The sequence below is a fragment of the Neoarius graeffei genome, chromosome 26, assembly GCF_027579695.1.
Source record: "Neoarius graeffei isolate fNeoGra1 chromosome 26, fNeoGra1.pri, whole genome shotgun sequence".
Taxonomy (NCBI): Eukaryota; Metazoa; Chordata; class Actinopteri; order Siluriformes; family Ariidae; genus Neoarius; species Neoarius graeffei.
Window position 1 is genome coordinate 32,752,790 of NC_083594.1, and position 17,749 is coordinate 32,770,538.

General features: G+C 41.4%; 2 protein-coding genes across 2 annotated transcripts in view; both read left to right on the forward strand.

The window, feature by feature from the left end:
* dynlrb1 (dynein, light chain, roadblock-type 1) overlaps window positions 1–17,749 on the forward strand; it is a 49,478-nt gene that overhangs the window by 17,418 nt on the left and 14,311 nt on the right. Inside the window, exon 3 of the mRNA XM_060910391.1 lies at window positions 5,997–6,164. Within this exon, the coding sequence (XP_060766374.1) occupies window positions 5,997–6,164 (168 nt within the window). The remainder of the gene's footprint in view (window positions 1–5,996; window positions 6,165–17,749) is intronic.
* On the forward strand, window positions 15,316–17,463 carry LOC132873987 (piggyBac transposable element-derived protein 4-like). Its single transcript, XM_060909839.1, has 2 exons — window positions 15,316–15,489; window positions 16,180–17,463. Exons 1-2 carry the CDS (start codon window positions 15,347–15,349, stop codon window positions 17,249–17,251), a joined length of 1,215 nt encoding a protein of 404 aa, XP_060765822.1. The 5' UTR covers window positions 15,316–15,346; the 3' UTR covers window positions 17,252–17,463.

Genomic DNA, 17,749 nt, shown 5'->3' on the forward strand with positions numbered 1-17,749 from the left:
AGCCACCATGAAGGAAGGAGATCCGGAGTTTTCAAACATTTGCTTAAGTGTGAAATTGCAAAATGGTATTCTAGCGAACAACAAAATAGTAAAGACTCAGAAAAACAAATCATTCAGTGATCATTTTAATAGTGTAATTTCATCCGAACTAGGCCTAACGGTCGATTTAGAACTACAAAAAGTCCGTGTGTCGGACATTTTAAGTACCTTTGTAAAAGTTTTGCAAATGTTGCAGTCAGCATTTAAAATGCTAACTTAAAGTTTTTGTACAAGTTTCAGTTGATTAAACCGTCATATTTTATTAAATGTGTCTGCTTTTGTAATAAAAAAAGTACTGAAAGAAAAAGCAAACACAGCATTGCGATTTCTTATCCATCCATATATTTAAAAAAAAAAAACCCTTCCTCCTGACTGAAAATTTTTTTGCTCACCCGGTGGACAGAAAACGGATTTTTTTTTTAAAGGATGGCCTTAAGCTGGGCATACACTGTGCGATTTTTGGCCCGATTTTGACACGATTTTCACTCGTGTGACTATTTTGGAGATCGGGCCGAGTTTTTGCTCAATCGTGCATCTCGGATCGTGTAGTATACATGGGGTAACGACAAGCGATTAACACCTCACGACCTCCTCCCGATCGATCGGATGAAAATCAAACCTGTTTGAAATCCTGAGCATCGCATCCGAGCATCGGATCGTATAGTGTGAGAACAGGAATCATAAGCTGCGTGCTGTTTACCCCTGCGATTCACTCGTACAGTGTGAGCAGCAGCTGAATACCGTGATTGAAAAAATCGCACAGTGTATGCCCAGCTTTACCTATTGCAGATTCAGTCTTCCCAGCCTGGAGCAGGTCTACAATTTTGTTTCTGGTGTCCTTTGACAGCTCTTTGGTCTTGGCCATAGTGGAGTTTGGAGTGTGACTGTTTGAGGTTGTGGACAGGTGTCTTTTATACTGATAACGAGTTCAAACAGGTGCCATTAATACAGGTAACGAGTGGAGGACAGAGGAGCCTCTTAAAGAAGTTGTTACAGGTCTGTGAGAGCCAGAAATCTTGCTTGTTTGTAGGTGACCAAATACTTATTTTACCGAGGAATTTACCAATTAATTCATTAAAAATCCTACAATGTGATTTCCTGGATTCTTTCCCCCCATTCTGTCTCTCATAGTTGAAGTGTACCTATGATGAAAATTACAGGCCTCTCTTATCTTTTTAAGTGGGAGAACTTGCACAATTGGTGGCTGACTAAATACTTTTTTGCCCCACTGTATGCATGAATCTGATTGGTCAGAAGGTGTGCGTTATTTTATATAATAAGAGTTGCCTGCCTGATTTTTAAAGGATGGATCTTCCCAGATTGTGAATCCACTGACTCTTGTCATCAGTTTATCTATTCATGGTGCAGTTCCTCTGGAGCTTAAAATGACAAGGGTTGTATCTCTACACAAAAAGAATCGTAAAACTGAGGTAGGAGACTATAGACCAGTCTCCATCCTCGTTGTGGTGTCAAAGGTTCTAGAGAGTCATTTTATAATCAGTTATATGAGTATCTTCAACAAAAGAATTTGTTATATGACTATCAGTCTGGTTTTAGACAGTCTTTCTCTACTGATGCCTGTCTCATCCACTTGACCAATTATATTAGGAAGCAGATGGACTCAGGAAATTACATTAGAATGGTCTTATTGGGTTTGCAAAAGCCCTTCAACACTCACTACATTTACATGCACGTCCAAATCGAGCTGCTGTTGGTAATCGAGCAAAGGGTCCCAGCAGGGGTGCCAGAGAAATCCAATCCTACATGCACAAGTGAAATCGGGCTATTGTGCAAGGTGCATTGTGCACCCGAGCCACACGTGGCGCTACACGCCCCATCGTGTTGGTACACTTCCGGTTGTCGTCATGAAGAAGAGCTACAGTGTTGCCAGATACTGCTGATGTTTTCCAGCCCAAAACATGTTCAAATCCGCTAAAATGCACTTAAAACCCCCAATCTGGCAACACTAGCAGTTCCGTGCTCAAGCTGTTAGGCTTGCTGTAACAGACTATGGCTACAAACTGTCCGGCGCAGACCACTGTTTTGTAAGACAACTTATTTTGCACAATAATATTTTTCTAAAGTCCATTTTTTGCTTACAATTTAACTTATGTCTTAATAAACACACAAAAAGTTAAATTGTTTTGTTTTTATTGACATTCTTCAGATGTTGGATATATATATATATATATATATATATATATATATATATATATATATACATACACACACACACACACACACACACACACACAAATACAATGACTTGTTTATGTACACAATTCACAGCTATGCAACAGCTGTACAGATGTATTTGGTGATACAGTAAGTGAGCTAAATTTTAACAGTGCAAACAATGCCACAAAAAGAAAAGATTCATGCCGTTGTCATGATTCGTTGTCATGCCGACCGAGGCTGTTGTGTTTCTCACTTGTGGTCTCGTCACTTGTCACTTCCAGAAGTAGCTCGACAACTAGCTCGATAGGGTATACATGCACAAAGTAGCTCGGCAGAAATCGCATAAACTAGGTCGTGTAGCTCGATTCCGAGAAATCAAGTTCAGTTCAATTTCAGCTGAATTAAGGTGTATACATGGCATTTTGAACTTCGATTTCAGTCGAGCAACGGCAGAAATTCGATTCTCTCTATGTGCATGTAAACGTAGTGACTGTCAATCATGAGATCTTACTGATGAAACTGCAAGCTATTGGTGTGAATGGTGCATATATTAAGTGGTTTCAGTCATATTTGACAGACCGGTCTCAGTCAGTGTCGATGTTCATTCTACTCCTAGAGATATTGTCTGTGGGGTTCTGCAGGGTTCAATTTTGGGGCCCCTGCTTTTCTTGATCTATGTTAATAATATGCAGAGAGCTGTGTCTTGTAAGCTTTTGTTATATGCCGACGATTCAGCTTTATCGGTTTCGGGCAGATCAATGGAGTACATCTCATCTCATTATCTCTAGCCGCTTTATCCTGTTCTACAGGGTCATAGGCAAGCTGGAGCCTATCCCAGCTAACTATGGGCGAAAGGTGGGGTACACCCTGGACAAGTCACCAGGTCATCACAGGGCTGACACAGACAACCACTCACATTCACACCTACGGTCAATTTTAGAGTCACCAGTTAACCTAACCTGCATGTCTTTGGACTGTGGGGGAAACCGGAGCACCCGGAGGAAACCCACGCAGACACGGGGAGAACATGCAAACTCCGCACAGAAAGGCCCTCGTCGGCCACAGGGCTCTAACCTGGACCTTCTTGCTGTGAGGCGACAGCGGTAACCACTACACCACCGTGCCGCCCCAGTGGAGTACATTGAAAATCAATTGAGTGGGGAGTTGGAAAAGATTAATGAATGGTTGGTTCTCAGTAAACTTTCATTGCATCTTGGCAAAACTGAATTGATTTTGTTTGGCACCAAGAGAAAAATTAGTAAAAGGTCTCAACTAAACATTACACGTAATGGAGCTGAAACAGCGACTAAAGACTCTGTCAACTGCTTGGGGTGTGCCCTGGACCAAATCCTTAATGGAGAAATTGCGGCCAAGAAAATTGTACAGCTTGCGAATTCTCGCCTAAAATTCCTCTAGAGATGAGCACGCTTTCTCAGTCAAAGTGCACAGTGCACTTTAGCTATAGCTTTAGTGTAGTGTCACTTTGGCTATGCTTCCTGCTCCTGGTTTTTTGGCTTGACCAGGAAATCAAAACACAGCCTTCAGATTTGTCAAAATAAGCTGATGCGCTTCATCCTTGGTTTGGATCCACGAGCACACCTCTCTGTATCTGACTTTAGAAAGGTTGGGGTGTTATCTGTTAAGCAAAGGGTATGCTTTATTCTGGTGTAACTCATCTGTTTAAAGTCCTGAATGGCCTTTCACCTTCGTACTTGCAGCATGACAACTTAGAGTGACAGTCATACTCAGATATCTATATCGATACTCATTCGACTAGGTTTAGTCGATACTCTCTGGCAATACCCAAGTCATGGCAGCCATGTTCAAAAAATTTTTATGTTCAATACCATTAAGTCGTTGATTGATCTGCAGCATTCGGTCAGTCCAGTCTCTTTCTGGTTTTAAATACAGTGTAAATAGGCATTTATTTATCTGCCTTCAGACAGCAGAGAGTGGGCAGTTTTAAATTATTCTGGTCAGTTTAACTGGTCTGCGGTTAGCCTTTTGCATGTTCTGCAATAGGGTTCTTGATGCGATCTTTCTGTGGTGCTCAGCTACATGGTGCTACTCTACTGGGGGAGGGGGTTTAAAAAAAAAAAAAACTTGCCCGGGACGGAGTCCAGCAGGGGGTGAGGTATTGTTTTCGGTCGGGTTTGTTTGTTTTTGTAAACAACATTATGGGAAAATGGCTTCATGTTCATGAAACCAATCTTCATGAAATTTTCAGGATAGATGGACACTGGTCTCAAATAGAACCTCCAACGTTTTGGGGGTCATCCGGCCAAAGTCAAGGTCATGGTGACCAAAAAAAGTTAAAAAACAAACTCTGAGCTCAGACTGCAGGAGCGTGGCCTCAAAGAGACTGCCCACAGACATGCTGATTGGATCACTACCTGCCTCATTTGCATACACTGCTGTCATTGAATGGGTTCTTGGTTCATTTACATATGCAAGAGAAGGGGTTTTGGTCACGCCCACTTTTAAACCCCATTGATAACTTCCCTGCTCTGTTAATTTATTACTATAAATATAAATTATAAATAAATGGACTTGGCTAAAGAAATCGCTTTCAGACATCTCATCTCATTATCTCTAGCCGCTTTATCCTTCTACAGGGTCGCAGGCAAGCTGGAGCCTATCCCAGCTGACTATGGGCGAAAGGCGGGGTACACCCTGGACAAGTCGCCAGGTCATCACAGGGCTGACACATAGACACAGACAACCATTCACACTCACATTCACACCTACAGTCAATTTAGAGTCACCAGTTAACCTAACCTGCATGTCTTTGGACTGGGGGGGAAACCGGAGCACCCGGAGGAAACCCACGCGGACACGGGGAGAACATGCAAACTCCACACAGAAAGGCCCTCGCCGGCCCCGGGGCTCGAACCCAGGACCTTCTTGCTGTGAGGCGACAGCGCTAACCACTACACCACCGTGCCGCCGCTTTCAGACATGTTTATGCTTATTAAAGAGGGAAAGTGCGTTCCACTGAGCTTCTGCTGTCTGTACTTTTATATTACTCTACTCTTACCGCTTACAGTTTTCGAAACTGAAATCTCCGAACCGAGGCTCACATACACGCTGTCACAGGGGGCGACAGAATCAGAACCATGTTTATTGGCCAAGTATGGTCACACAAGGTCAAAATCAAGGTCACCAAAAAGGTCAAAATCGCTTTTTCGTGATATCTTCCTTCATATTCATCATAAGTACTACCAGGCGAGGTTTGTTTTGCCTGGCAACACTTGTTTTGTTTTTTTTCCTGCCATTAAAGTTTTTTTTTATTCTATTTTTGTGCCATTTTTACAAATTTAGTATTGATAATACACTTAATTCCATTACTAAACAGTCATCGTAGCGCCATCCTGAAACTTTTCTTTGGCCCACAATGGAAATAAGTGTTTTCCACTTTGTTGCGCTATCCTTGGATTTACTTTAATGTATTTAATTCAATTGGTCATTACTATATTGTCCTACTTGCCTGTAATTTTTACCTTAATAAATCTATCTATCTATCTATCTATCTATCTATCTATCTATCTATCTATCTATCTATCTATCTATCTATCTATCTATCTATCTAATTTGTGTTTTATTTCTTAGACACACTATCAATCACTTAAGATTCTCTTTAGCTAGTGGAATGCTGAGTTAATAATCACATGATAAAACATCACATGATAGTCCAGCTAAATTGAAACAAAGACCACTATTGCATTCTGCTTTTGAGACGTCTCTCTCTCTCTCTCTCTCTCTCTCTCTCTCTCTCCAAGGCATTCCTATTAAAACCACTCTGGACAACTTGAGTACAGTGCAGTATGCAGGTCTCATCCACCAGCTGGTGATGAAAGCGCGGAGTACAGTGAGGGACATTGACCCACAGAATGACCTGACTTTCCTCAGGGTTCGCTCCAAGAAGAATGAGATTATGATTGCTCCAGGTAATGAAAGGTTTTCGTCTCTGTGTATGTTGCTGTATTTTTGTTATCATATTCAGGGGTTTCATTAAGAAATGAAGTAGGGATGGAAAGAAGGAAGTAGGGGGTGGAGCCATGTGTGTGATACCCAGGCCTGGCACAGTGGGGAAGAGTGTGGGTGGAGGTATCCCCCTCCCCCAAAAAATTTTCAATTTTTAGCTGCTCTCTGGTGCATTCTAGGCCCTGTTTTCACTGCTGATAATGACCATTTTAATTGCTATTTTATGGGTGTGTTTTATCAGTTTGTGCATGAAACTGAGTGTATGGCACAATGTAATCCAAAATAATAACATGGGCAATTCCAGCGTTATTCACGTTACATTTAAAGCATGGAACTTTTGGGGGCGCCGTGGCTCGGTCGACTGGGGCGCCGTGCCATGGGTCCGGGGACCCGGGTTTGGTTCCGGCCTGGGGTCGTTTCCCGGTCCCTCCCCATCTCTCTCCAGCTCGTTTCCTGTCTCTGCACTGTCCTGTCCAATGGGTGTGAAAAAAGCACAGAAAAAAAATCTTTAAAAAAAAAAAAGGCATGGAACTTTTGAATAAAGGTGTCCCTCTATTTTGTGAATGGACTAAACATTCTCATCTTTTCAATATGATAACCATTGCTCACTCTCAAGGTCCACAAATGACAACATTTGAAAAATTCTGCTTAATGGTTCTTCCAGGCTGGCTTTTGCCAGCGTTACTCACATTACGCAAAAGTCACATGGCATTTTTTACTGTAAATTTGCTTTCAATATCTCGCTAAACTAGAAAAGACAAAGCAAAATGATTGATAATATTTTGAACTTTTATTATTAAACTGTTTAAAAGAACAAAGCAATTAGCATTGGTTAATGAACTCTTAATTCTACCAACACTTAAAGAAAAAAAGTCATGTTACTCACGTTACATTACTCACGTTACAAGTACAAGGGATAAACAAATCATGTGTATTGATACCTTATTCCCTAGGATATCAATTCTAGGAAGTGATATAAATAATTACATTTGTAGAACTACAAGTAGAGTGATGATTAATGTCCAATATGGTATGCTTAGTGCAGTTTCCTTCTTAGTTTCTGGTATTTCTGCTGTATATCTTTCAACACTCTTTCATCAGTGGAGAAGGGATCATGTCCTACCAGAGAGACAGGACCATAGAAGATCCTTTCAAACTCAGATATTGTTTCTTGTTCTCGATCAGACCTTGATTTCTTTGGCCATCTAAACTTGGATGCACCAATGGACTGCAGGAATTTTAAGTGTATCCCATTGTTTCGTTTTTCCACTGCCTTACCGATGTACGAGAATGAATGCATTGCTGTAATAAACAGGATAATATGCTTGGAGTTTGATCTTTTCTTTCTTGTTGTTTTGAGTTGCCTCTAAGGTGTGAGTAGTTTCTTCCAATGGAGTTTCTCTGTCATTAACTTCACAGTCTCGGGAATCCATGGACTTGTGTGAATTTTCCCCTTCTTGATCATCATCTGAGACCAAGACTGGCGTCGGACTCGATCTTTCTGTGATATTTTGTGACCTTCTCTCTTCAGCTTCAGCAACTAGGATATCCTTTTGCTTGGTTAAGGTGAAGATCTTAACTTCACCATTCACAATGGCACAGTGGGCATCGGCAACACCAGGAATTGGTTTGCAATGGTTAAAGATGTCTTCCAGGCCAAGGTCTTGGTTGGCCTTCACAATTGACTCAGGACTCATTTCAATGACCTTCACATTTGACATGGACTTGGCTGCTCTGGTGAATGATGCGGCGTTACTGACTTGATGTTTGCGTGTCTTCACCAACTGCCAAACATGACGTTTCACTGCTCCTCCTATTCCATCAACTGGGCCCTTACCGTGGGATGTTGCAAAAAAGTTCCATGTTATTTTTACACCATGCTTCTTTTCGAGGGTGGTGACTGCGCCAAGAGTGTACTTGTTCTTAAACTGCGAACATGCCCCATCAGACCAAATTGAGAGTTCTTTCAGGTTATCTGGTTTGCTTTCAAGAATACGATCAAGGTAGGCAATAACTGTATCCTTTGAATGGCTGAGGTTGTCTGATGTGATAACCATTGAGTGGAGCGTCTCCGAATGCCAAAATGCCACTGTAAAACGGCTGACTTGACTCTGTTTCCAATGGGCAATCTGTATTTCATCCTGTGCTTGGCAGGTGTAGTTCTCGGAGAAATCCACTTGTAGTAGCCCACTAGACGAAGAACTGTGGTCAGCACTTTCGTGCTGCTGTCGGTAAGTTGTTGCCTGTTCCCTCTTCACATAGCAATGCTTTAGGAAATTTGGAAGAATATCAATGAAATACTCCTCCAGATTTTCCAAGGAACCACTTTCCACTACCTTTGAAAGATTGCCGGAGGCTTCCTCCTTCTTCCAAACAAACCAAGTATAGGACTTTGTTGACCCCCTTGAGAACAGTTCACCGTACTTTTTCTCAAAACTTTGGCCATCCTTGCAGCTGTTGCATTCATTCATCCAGCAGTCCTTAGAGGGTGTTTCACATAGGAATGTTTCTAGTAACATTGCTGAGTATTCTGGAAAGTCTTTAATGACTTTATGAATGGCATCCACAGCAGCTATCAAATTTTCATGATATTTACACAAACATTGTGCAGAAGTTTACTGCTCAGTTGTACATGCGGTGGTCTAAGGGTTGCAAAGGTTGACTTCCCAACAGAAATGTCTGGATGCTCCTCAACAAACAATGCAAAAGTCTCTTTTAAAGATGAAGTCAGGTGTCTTGTTTGAACCTTGGTTTTCTCTCCTTTGCCCTTTTGCACTGTAGTAACATCTTTACAACCTGGAGCTTGCCTGCTGATATCGTCACGTTCATAAAAGGCTCTCACAATTGCCTTTGTCTCTTCGCTTAGTCCTGGAAACCTGCAGCATTCACTTGGTCCAGCAGTATCCTGCAGATCGTCAACATCTCTGCATTCTGTTAGGTAGAGCCTCCTACAGATGGCCTTTCTCCTTCTGGGGCTGCATGGAAGGTGGCGCTTAGCACGGGAACTTGCAACAGCAAATGCACGGGCACTACTAAATGCTAGCCTGGCTAACGCGACTTCAAAGCTCTCCGAGCATTTGGTCTGGCCAAGCTATTAAGCCAAACCGTTTCCCAGAGCCCGTGGTTGACCCGCATCCCTGAAATGCCTCAGTTTGCTACTGGTCGAAGCCAGAAAAGGCTGTGACGAAGCTTAAACCAATCACATCACTCTTTCCTCTGACGTATGCGACGCGACGGGGCTAACTGGTAGATTAAACTCTTACCGAAGCCGGTCGGGAGCAAGGCGAAAACGTCCTTCCTTTCAATAAATACCTCCAGGGCTGCTCTTTGCTCCGTTTTCAATGAGAACTTCCCGTTGAATGCTTTCAATACAGCATCTACCGCTGTGTTAAAGGCTTGCCGCTGCTCCATGTTCGTGATGTGAATGAAGCGCTTCCAGCATAGATTCTGTAAACAATCTATGGCTTCCGGTCGCAGTTCTACTACGTCACTGCCTTGAACACGCCTCTACCCAGGGCTGTTGGAGATGCTCAAAGTTGATTGGTTCCCGATTTTTCGGGAGCTTGGAAATGCTGTAGATAGCCTGCCTGGCCAGACTAAGCTCGGAACAGGCCCTCGTGTTGCGTCACGCTTAGGATGGGCGGGCCCAGGCTAACTAAATGCTGCTTTAGTTTTATCTTGTTCCTCTTGTTTTGCTTTAGCTCGTTTTCTACATTCACTCACACGTTTCTTGACAGCCAGTCTTCTCTCTTTCTTCACGACAGTCTGCAGTGCTTTTGGGAGTAATGCCTCTTCTTTTTTCTTTTTTTCTCTATATCGCCTCATTTCCTCTCTGTTTTGCCTTGTACTCATCATATACTCCTTAGGCCTTCTTTTTTTTCTCTAAAACGTCTCTGTCTTTCAGCATTTTCGGATCGCTGGTCCCCTGCCATTCTGTAAAGGACAAAAAAGAACTCAATATTCTATAAAGAAACAAAATTAATTTTGTGCTGTATTCACTCTCGGGAGCAGACTAAAATGTGCAAGTTTAAAAATGCCACCATTGACCAAACCGTGTACTGCACTGAACATGTGATCAAACACCCTCCCAACCCATCCCCACCCTGACAAGTGGCACCCAACCTTAATTAACTGCAGTTTTCCTATATAGTTTCTCTTTTTATCCAAGACATTTGGTAAGGTGACTTGAACTGCTGTGCACACAGATTTTGCTGGCATTTTCAAAAGTCTAAGCAAGCCACTTTTCAAATCTTTTTTTTTTTTTGTCATTAATTATAAAAATCACCTATTGATCATTAATCTTTTGTATAAATCTTTGAAAATATGCAATTTGTTCAGAAATTTACCTGCTAGCTTACCTGATGTTGCTCGATTGAAAAGTTCTGTCTGGTCACTTCAGGTCCATGCAGGAAATGAGCTGCAACTCCTGTTGCATCGTGGCTGAAGTGCTGCCACCTTTGTCTCAGAACAATAACTAATAGATCCTACTCACTGACAAACTGGAAAGTAACCTTCATTCTTCAGATCTCAGTGATAAAGTGTGTTACTCATGTTACAGACACTGTTACTCACGTTACATATTACTCGTGTTACAGAATTTGATACAGTTTCACTCAGAGCTTATGATGGGTTTTCTTTATTTTGTTTCATAAATATACTAGTGGAAGTAGAAGAGATGAATATAGGAATCTGGCAGTCCTATCGAACAGCTGTGTGAAATGAGAGAAAAGTTAATCTTTTTTTGTTATTCACGTTACGGAAAGAGACTCAATTTTTGTCATTCAGCAAAAGGAAAATCATACTTACTTCCAAAATTGATATGATGCTCCTAACACTCTGGCATCCATACAATCAAATAATATCAATAAAACATGTGGTAAGCCAGAGGCTAGAGTGAATGTGTAAGGAAAAGAGGTAATTTTGGTTTGAAAAATATTATTTTTTAGTGGATTATTTTTTAGTATGTGTAGTACAAATTGTAATTTTGGTCAAGCTGCTTAAAGTCCTTATTTTCCTTACAGTTAGGTAACCAAAGTACATGATCAAATGATATTTGAAGTGATATTTCTAGTTTGAAATTTCAGTTGCCATGTGACTGTTTTGTTGGAATTGCCCACATGCTGGTGTAATTAATAGCCTACACATGCAGTTGGAATGTTGACCAATAAAACATGAATGATTAACTAAACCTGTTTTTGAAATAATGTATTAGTAACTTGCAGAGGGAAAAAAAGGCTTTATTGTTAATAAATATAAATAATTAACATAATGCCACATCACTAAAGCATCGTCCATATACATATGTTCCAGATCAAACCTGAAAACTAGAAGTAGCATGATTAAAGCAGGGAAGGCTGTTCAGAGAACAGAATACGTATAGCAGCTACTGCAGCTGTTATCTATCTACCATGATTACTGATGACTAGTCTAAAAAAAAAAAAAAGCCTAACTACTGACTAGCAAAAAAAAAAAAAAAGCGCTTAACAAGGAGAGACAAATAGATGTCCATTCCCACCACCAGCAGATTTGGAATCCAGTTCTGAACTACAAGTATCCTCATTTCTTAATTTCCCTGAGGGAACCCACCCAAAGGGATCAATAAAGTTTAATCTAATCTTCATTTACCTTAAAGTGTATATCCTGGACCAATTTCGGTTTTTTATATAAGAAAGTATGTCCCTTTACACACTCATCCAGAAGGGTAATTTTGCACAAGGCCATCTGTCTACAGCAGAAAAAAATAAAATAAAACGCGTCTGGAAAAATCCCAAGGGAGTCTGGAGCCAGATTCGTGACGTCACCTGTGGAACTGCCAGCAGGCTGCGAGGGCTTGCATGGATTCAGTGCACAGCCTGTGTAGCCAATTTTTCCGGATGCCTCGCACGAAGCGCTCCCATTTCTCTCTCTCGGTGTCCGGTCTTTTGGAAAACGATGAGTACTAATCCCATCAAGATTGGTGTTGCTACACCCTCCTATGATACATCTGTTAACCATTTTAATAATTACGTGATAACGTTGAAAAAATTTGCAGAAAACCACCAGGTCGTTTTCTCATAAACAAACAGCGCTGACGTAGGATTCAGAAGGAGGCGTCCCGCACGCGACGTCACGAAAATCGATGTTTTCGATTGCCAAGTTTTTTCAGAGGCGGACGAATTCACCTCAAATGGCTTGATTTCAACTGAATTTTTCTGGTATTGTACAAGGTAAAAAAATTGCACAAAATGCAAAATGTGACAGATATTTGGCCAGAGTTTAATATTAAATAGGAGAATTACATTGATCTTGCTCCTGAATTTACCCGTGATATGTACTTTAACCTAGCAACACTGCCAACAGTACTGTAGTGAACATCATCTGTCACTGTCTCCTGACAGTCCGTCTCCAAAATTATACTGGAAATAATGAAAAGAAATGTCTTCATGGTTGTATTTTATTTGACCTTATCCATATGTCCTGTGTTTGTGTACTACCACCGACGTCATTTGAAATGAGGCCATTGGTTCTAGTTTTTAATTCACTGTCTCACTCTCTCTCTCTCTCACACACACACACACAGAGAGAGACCATCATGGCATGAGACGGTTATGGAAAGACTCAACAACTTTAGCATTTTGTATTGGAAAACCAACTAGAAATGTGTCATTTTCAAGATCTATGGTCATTACTCTTTCATAAGAATAGTTATTTGTTTACCGATCTCTCCTCGTTTGGGCACCTTTCTTGCCAAACATGGAAAGAATTTGGACAAGATTGGCTGGTCCTGTCACCTTTTCATTGTGAACTGTAGCGAATCAGAAGAGAGTTTTCTTGTGCCTTGATGTTGCCGTGACGAGCAGCCAATCAGCGTCAAGCTTTTATATGGTGTCATTGACATGACTGAAGGTCAAGGCCATAAAGCCTATGTAAGATTTTTTTCCTTTACCTCTCGGGCCCTCACCATCTCGAGATCAGTCCCCCCGTGTCACCCAGACATCTGGGGGGGCGAGTCGCGAAAGAAAGACAGGAACCCCAAAGTAGTTCACATCTTTATTTGCAAGTCCCCCCAATTAGACAAGAATACAGAGGGTTATTATATGTGGGTGTTATCTGTGTGGATGAAATGACATCACTGTTTGATATGTCTGTGTGTGTGTCTGTGTGGAGGTGTGTGTGGGTGTGTCAGTGAATGCGTGTGTGAGAATATGGCTAGGTCAGCAAATCACATCTTAATTCCAATTCCTTAATTCCATTAATGTGTGTAAGTGAAAATATATCCTGTATACATTTCAGATGTTCTAACAGATATCAACATTTACCTCATGTTCTGATAGAATGTTCCAAAACACGTCTTGAGCAATGTGTCTAGCTTAGACAGAAGGTCACACAGTAACTTACAAGTTACACAGAATTCAATGCCTTCTAACCGAAATAATAAAATAGAACAGAACAATATTAAGAATAAGTATTAAGAATTACTGCCTTCTTGGTCATGAATAAATATTTACAATTATTTATCCTTACAAAGGAATAAAACCTTACAATATGTGTGTGTGAATGAAACCTTCAATCATAAGCAAAATAATATTCATATCAGCGATTCAGCAATTTCAGCATTTATGCACGTCAAAGCGTGCGAGATATTTTCACAATTTTAAACAAGACACCATGTTTTAAATCATAAAGTCTAACAATCCTAAATCACGTGTAGCTATAAAACTAACTTGAATCATGGCTTTAAATCTAACAGCCTACGTGAGTACACAAACATGGTAAAAAGTGTAAAAGAATGCAATGATAACCACAGGAAAGAGAAGGTCTTGGAAAATAGGAAATCTACTAGCATTGTTGGTTGAGGAACGTTGAAAAGTAACTGGCGCCAGGCTGATCGTAGCTGGATTTTGTGCTGGGCGCCAGGCCTTAATGAAACCCTTGGTATTGTTGTGCCTAGTAATTTTGGTCCTGATGAATGCATTCAGTTAGTGTTTTTCAGTTACAGTGTCTTGCAAAAGTATCCATCCTCCTTGACGTTTGTCCTGTTTTGTCTCATTACAATCTGGAGTTAAAATGGATTTTTGGGGGTCAGCACCATTTGATTTACACATGCCTACCACTTTAAAGGTGCAAATTGTCATAATAAAAAAAAAAACAATAATTGAGATGAAAAAAACAGAAATCTGGAGTGTGCATAGGTATTCACTCCCCAAAATCAATACTTTGTCGAGCTACCTTTTGCTGCAATTACAGCTATAAGTCTCTTGGGGCATGTCTGTATTAGCTTAGCACATCTAGCCACTGGGATTTTTGCCCATTCCTCAAGGCAAAACTGCTCCAACTCCTTCAAGTTAGATGGGTTGCGTTGATGTACAGCAATCTTCCAGTTATGCCACAGATTCTCAACTGGATTGAGGTCTGGGCTTTGATTAGGCCATTCCAAGACATTTAAATGTTTCCCTTTAACCCATTGACGCCGGATGCTGTGTCGCGCAACATTGCCCCTAGCGCCGGTTGTTGCATAACGCAACATTGCCCCAAATGCCGGTTGCTGCATAATGCAGCATTGTTGATTTTGTCATTTTTTTCAAGGCGCCTGCGGCATGTAATGCACAATCATTGGTTCAAATACACATGTGGTGGGTGTTTTTTCGATTTTTTAAAACCATGTGACCAAAAATTTGTTGTGTGATTTGTCGACAATAACGTCAATCAATCAGCCATACTCGCTGTTCTGCACACGTGCGTTTGTTTAGCTATTTGACACCGGCGAAAATGGCTGCGGTTACTGCGGAGACATGCTGTGACAGCGATGGAAGTGATGTGGAGTTGGAGGGGGGTGAACAGATTTTAATCGAGGAAGAGATAGAGGGAGATGTGCCGGAAGACCCCTTAGATAGAGAGCAGGAGTGGGATTTGTTTCGAGAGGATAATGAGGAGGAGGAATTCCAAGGCTTCCAAGTGGACTGGCAGTCAGATGGATTTCAAGTTCACTCGGACACCTGGGCTGAAGGTGCCGATATCTGAAGATGCAAGCCCTTTAGATGCATTTTCGAATATTTTCACTGAGGAAGTTTGGGATATGTTGGTGACACAGACAAATGTATATGCTGATCAGACGCGCGGCCACACACCATCAAACTTAAAGTGGAGCACTGTCTCAAAACAGGAAATGAAATCGTTCATCGGTCTCTGCATAACTTTTGGGATAATGAAACTACCAACTTGCCGGGATTACTGGAGACAGAGCAAGTGGCTGTATCAGACAAATGTCCCCCGAGTGATGGCACGAGATCGCTTCGACATGATCTGGAGGTAATTATTTATTCTTGCGCTCTCTTCTGATGACTTCTGTGTCTTATTGCGTGGCGTTACCCTTATGAAAAAAAAAACCTCGGTGAATTACTGCAGTATGAAAACTAGGATTTTTTTAATTAGTGTTACTGCAGTATACAGTATAATTGCATAATGCAAGACATACGATGCAGGGTTTTATTTATTATTAATAATAATAAAATTAATAAATTATAATTTTATTATTATTATTATTATTTTGCAGTGATGTCTCCATCATGGCCAGTAATGTACCCGAAGTGGTGTTAGAGCCTTCTACTAGGCCTACTAATAATAATAATAATAATAATAATGATGATTATGCTTTAGTTATAGTATAGTAACAGTATATAGCAATAGTAATAGTAGTATAATAAATAGCAGTATTGGGCAGTAACTTTATCCTGAATCGTAAAGCAAAACTACATGTCCCAAATACCTAAATGTCCCAAATGTACAACATTGATAAATAGTAATACAATTATAAATAAATAACTTAAATAACAATATATATGGAATAGATAAATAAATTCATATGCATAGCACAATACACAAAAATAAAAACAATAATGGCCAACACGTGCACGTCATAAGTTTACATGGACATCAAACATCATAAAGAAATCCAGCCAGCAAAAACTTTTTGAATTTTGAATCTTGAATCATGTTTAGATATCTACATCTCCAAGACAACACTGACCCTAAAGTGGACAAATCGGACAGGCTATGGAAACTGCGGTGCTTCTTGGACCTCCTCCTGAACCAATACCAGGCCCTTTATGAAGTTAATGGTATCGTGACCGTGGACGAGTCCATGGTCAAGTACAAAGGGCGGCTGGCATTCCGGCAGTACCTCCCCATGAAGCCAGTAAAATGGGGAGTGAAGGTATGGGTGATGGCTGAAAGTACAACTGGCTACGTCACCAGCTTTCAGGTGTATACGGGGGCCACAGAGAGCAAGGCGGAGATCAACCTGGCGCACCGCATCGTCACCGACCTGGCCAGCCCATACTATGGATCACACCTGTCTGTTTACATGGATAACTTCTACACAAGCGTGCCCTTGCTGGTTTACCTGAAGGCAAGGGGAATTCAGGCTTGTGGGACGGTGCGCTCAAACAGAAGGGGCCTACCGAAGACCAAGGAGCTCAGCAAGCAGGCTGGCATGGCCAGGCATCAGTATCGGGTGGCTCAACAGGATGAGCTGACCTTGTGCGTGTGGCAGGACACCAAGGCAGTGATGGTCCTGTCCAACCACCATGACCCCATGGCTTTGGGGTCAGTGAAAAGGAAGATCGAGCATCAGCGTCAGGTGGAGGTCAAGGTGCCAGCCTGCCTTGCTGACTACCAGCAACATATGAAGGGTGTAGACCTGCTCGACCAGATGGTGGAGTACTACCAAATCGATCACAGGTCTTCGAAGTGGTGGAGGAGGCTGTTTTTTTTTTTTATTTTTTGTCTGTGGTGTGCTACAAATGCATTTGTGGCTGCCAGATCTGCTGGTGGAGATGAATGGAAGTACAGGAAGAGTGGCTACAAAGCCTGGTTGGAGGACTTAACAATGGAACTGTGCGTCCCAGTAACCAAGAGAAGTGCTCCCCACCAGATGCTCCCCACCAGCCTATCTGGAGCTTCAGCTGGGCATGATCTGGCCCAGATCAGCAACAAGAGAAAGACCTGCAGGGATTGTGCCAAAAAGCACACTGGCACCAATGTGCGCCTGGGGTCTACACTGATGGGATGAAAGCAGTGCAATATTCCCCTGCACCACGAGTGCTTCATGCACCACGTTCTACGACAGTAGTGTGTGTGTAAGATGGGTGTGTGTGAGGTCAGTGTCAGTCTTTGGAAATTTGTTCCTCCGGTCGTTTCCCCCGGTCATTTCCTCCAGTTCCTCCTCAGGACTTTCACCACTTCTCCTCACTCCTTTCCCACCTTTCTCCCATGACAAAGTGTCTTGTTCCATGTTAGATGAATTAATCTATGTGTTGACATGTTTTTAGATCAATTGATCTGTGTTGATATGTCGTTCTTTATATGAGTGAATCATATAATACTGATTTTTACTCATCTGACTCTGAGATTTGTTTTTTTTTTTATAAAAATGTTAGTGTTAATGCTGAATGAGCATGATCCAATAAAAGCAGAGAATTTTATCTTTTAAATGCAACTTATTTCATGTCTCTATGTGCTTCAGAGGCTGAGATATTGAATTTTTCATAGGCATTTTCAATTAATTATT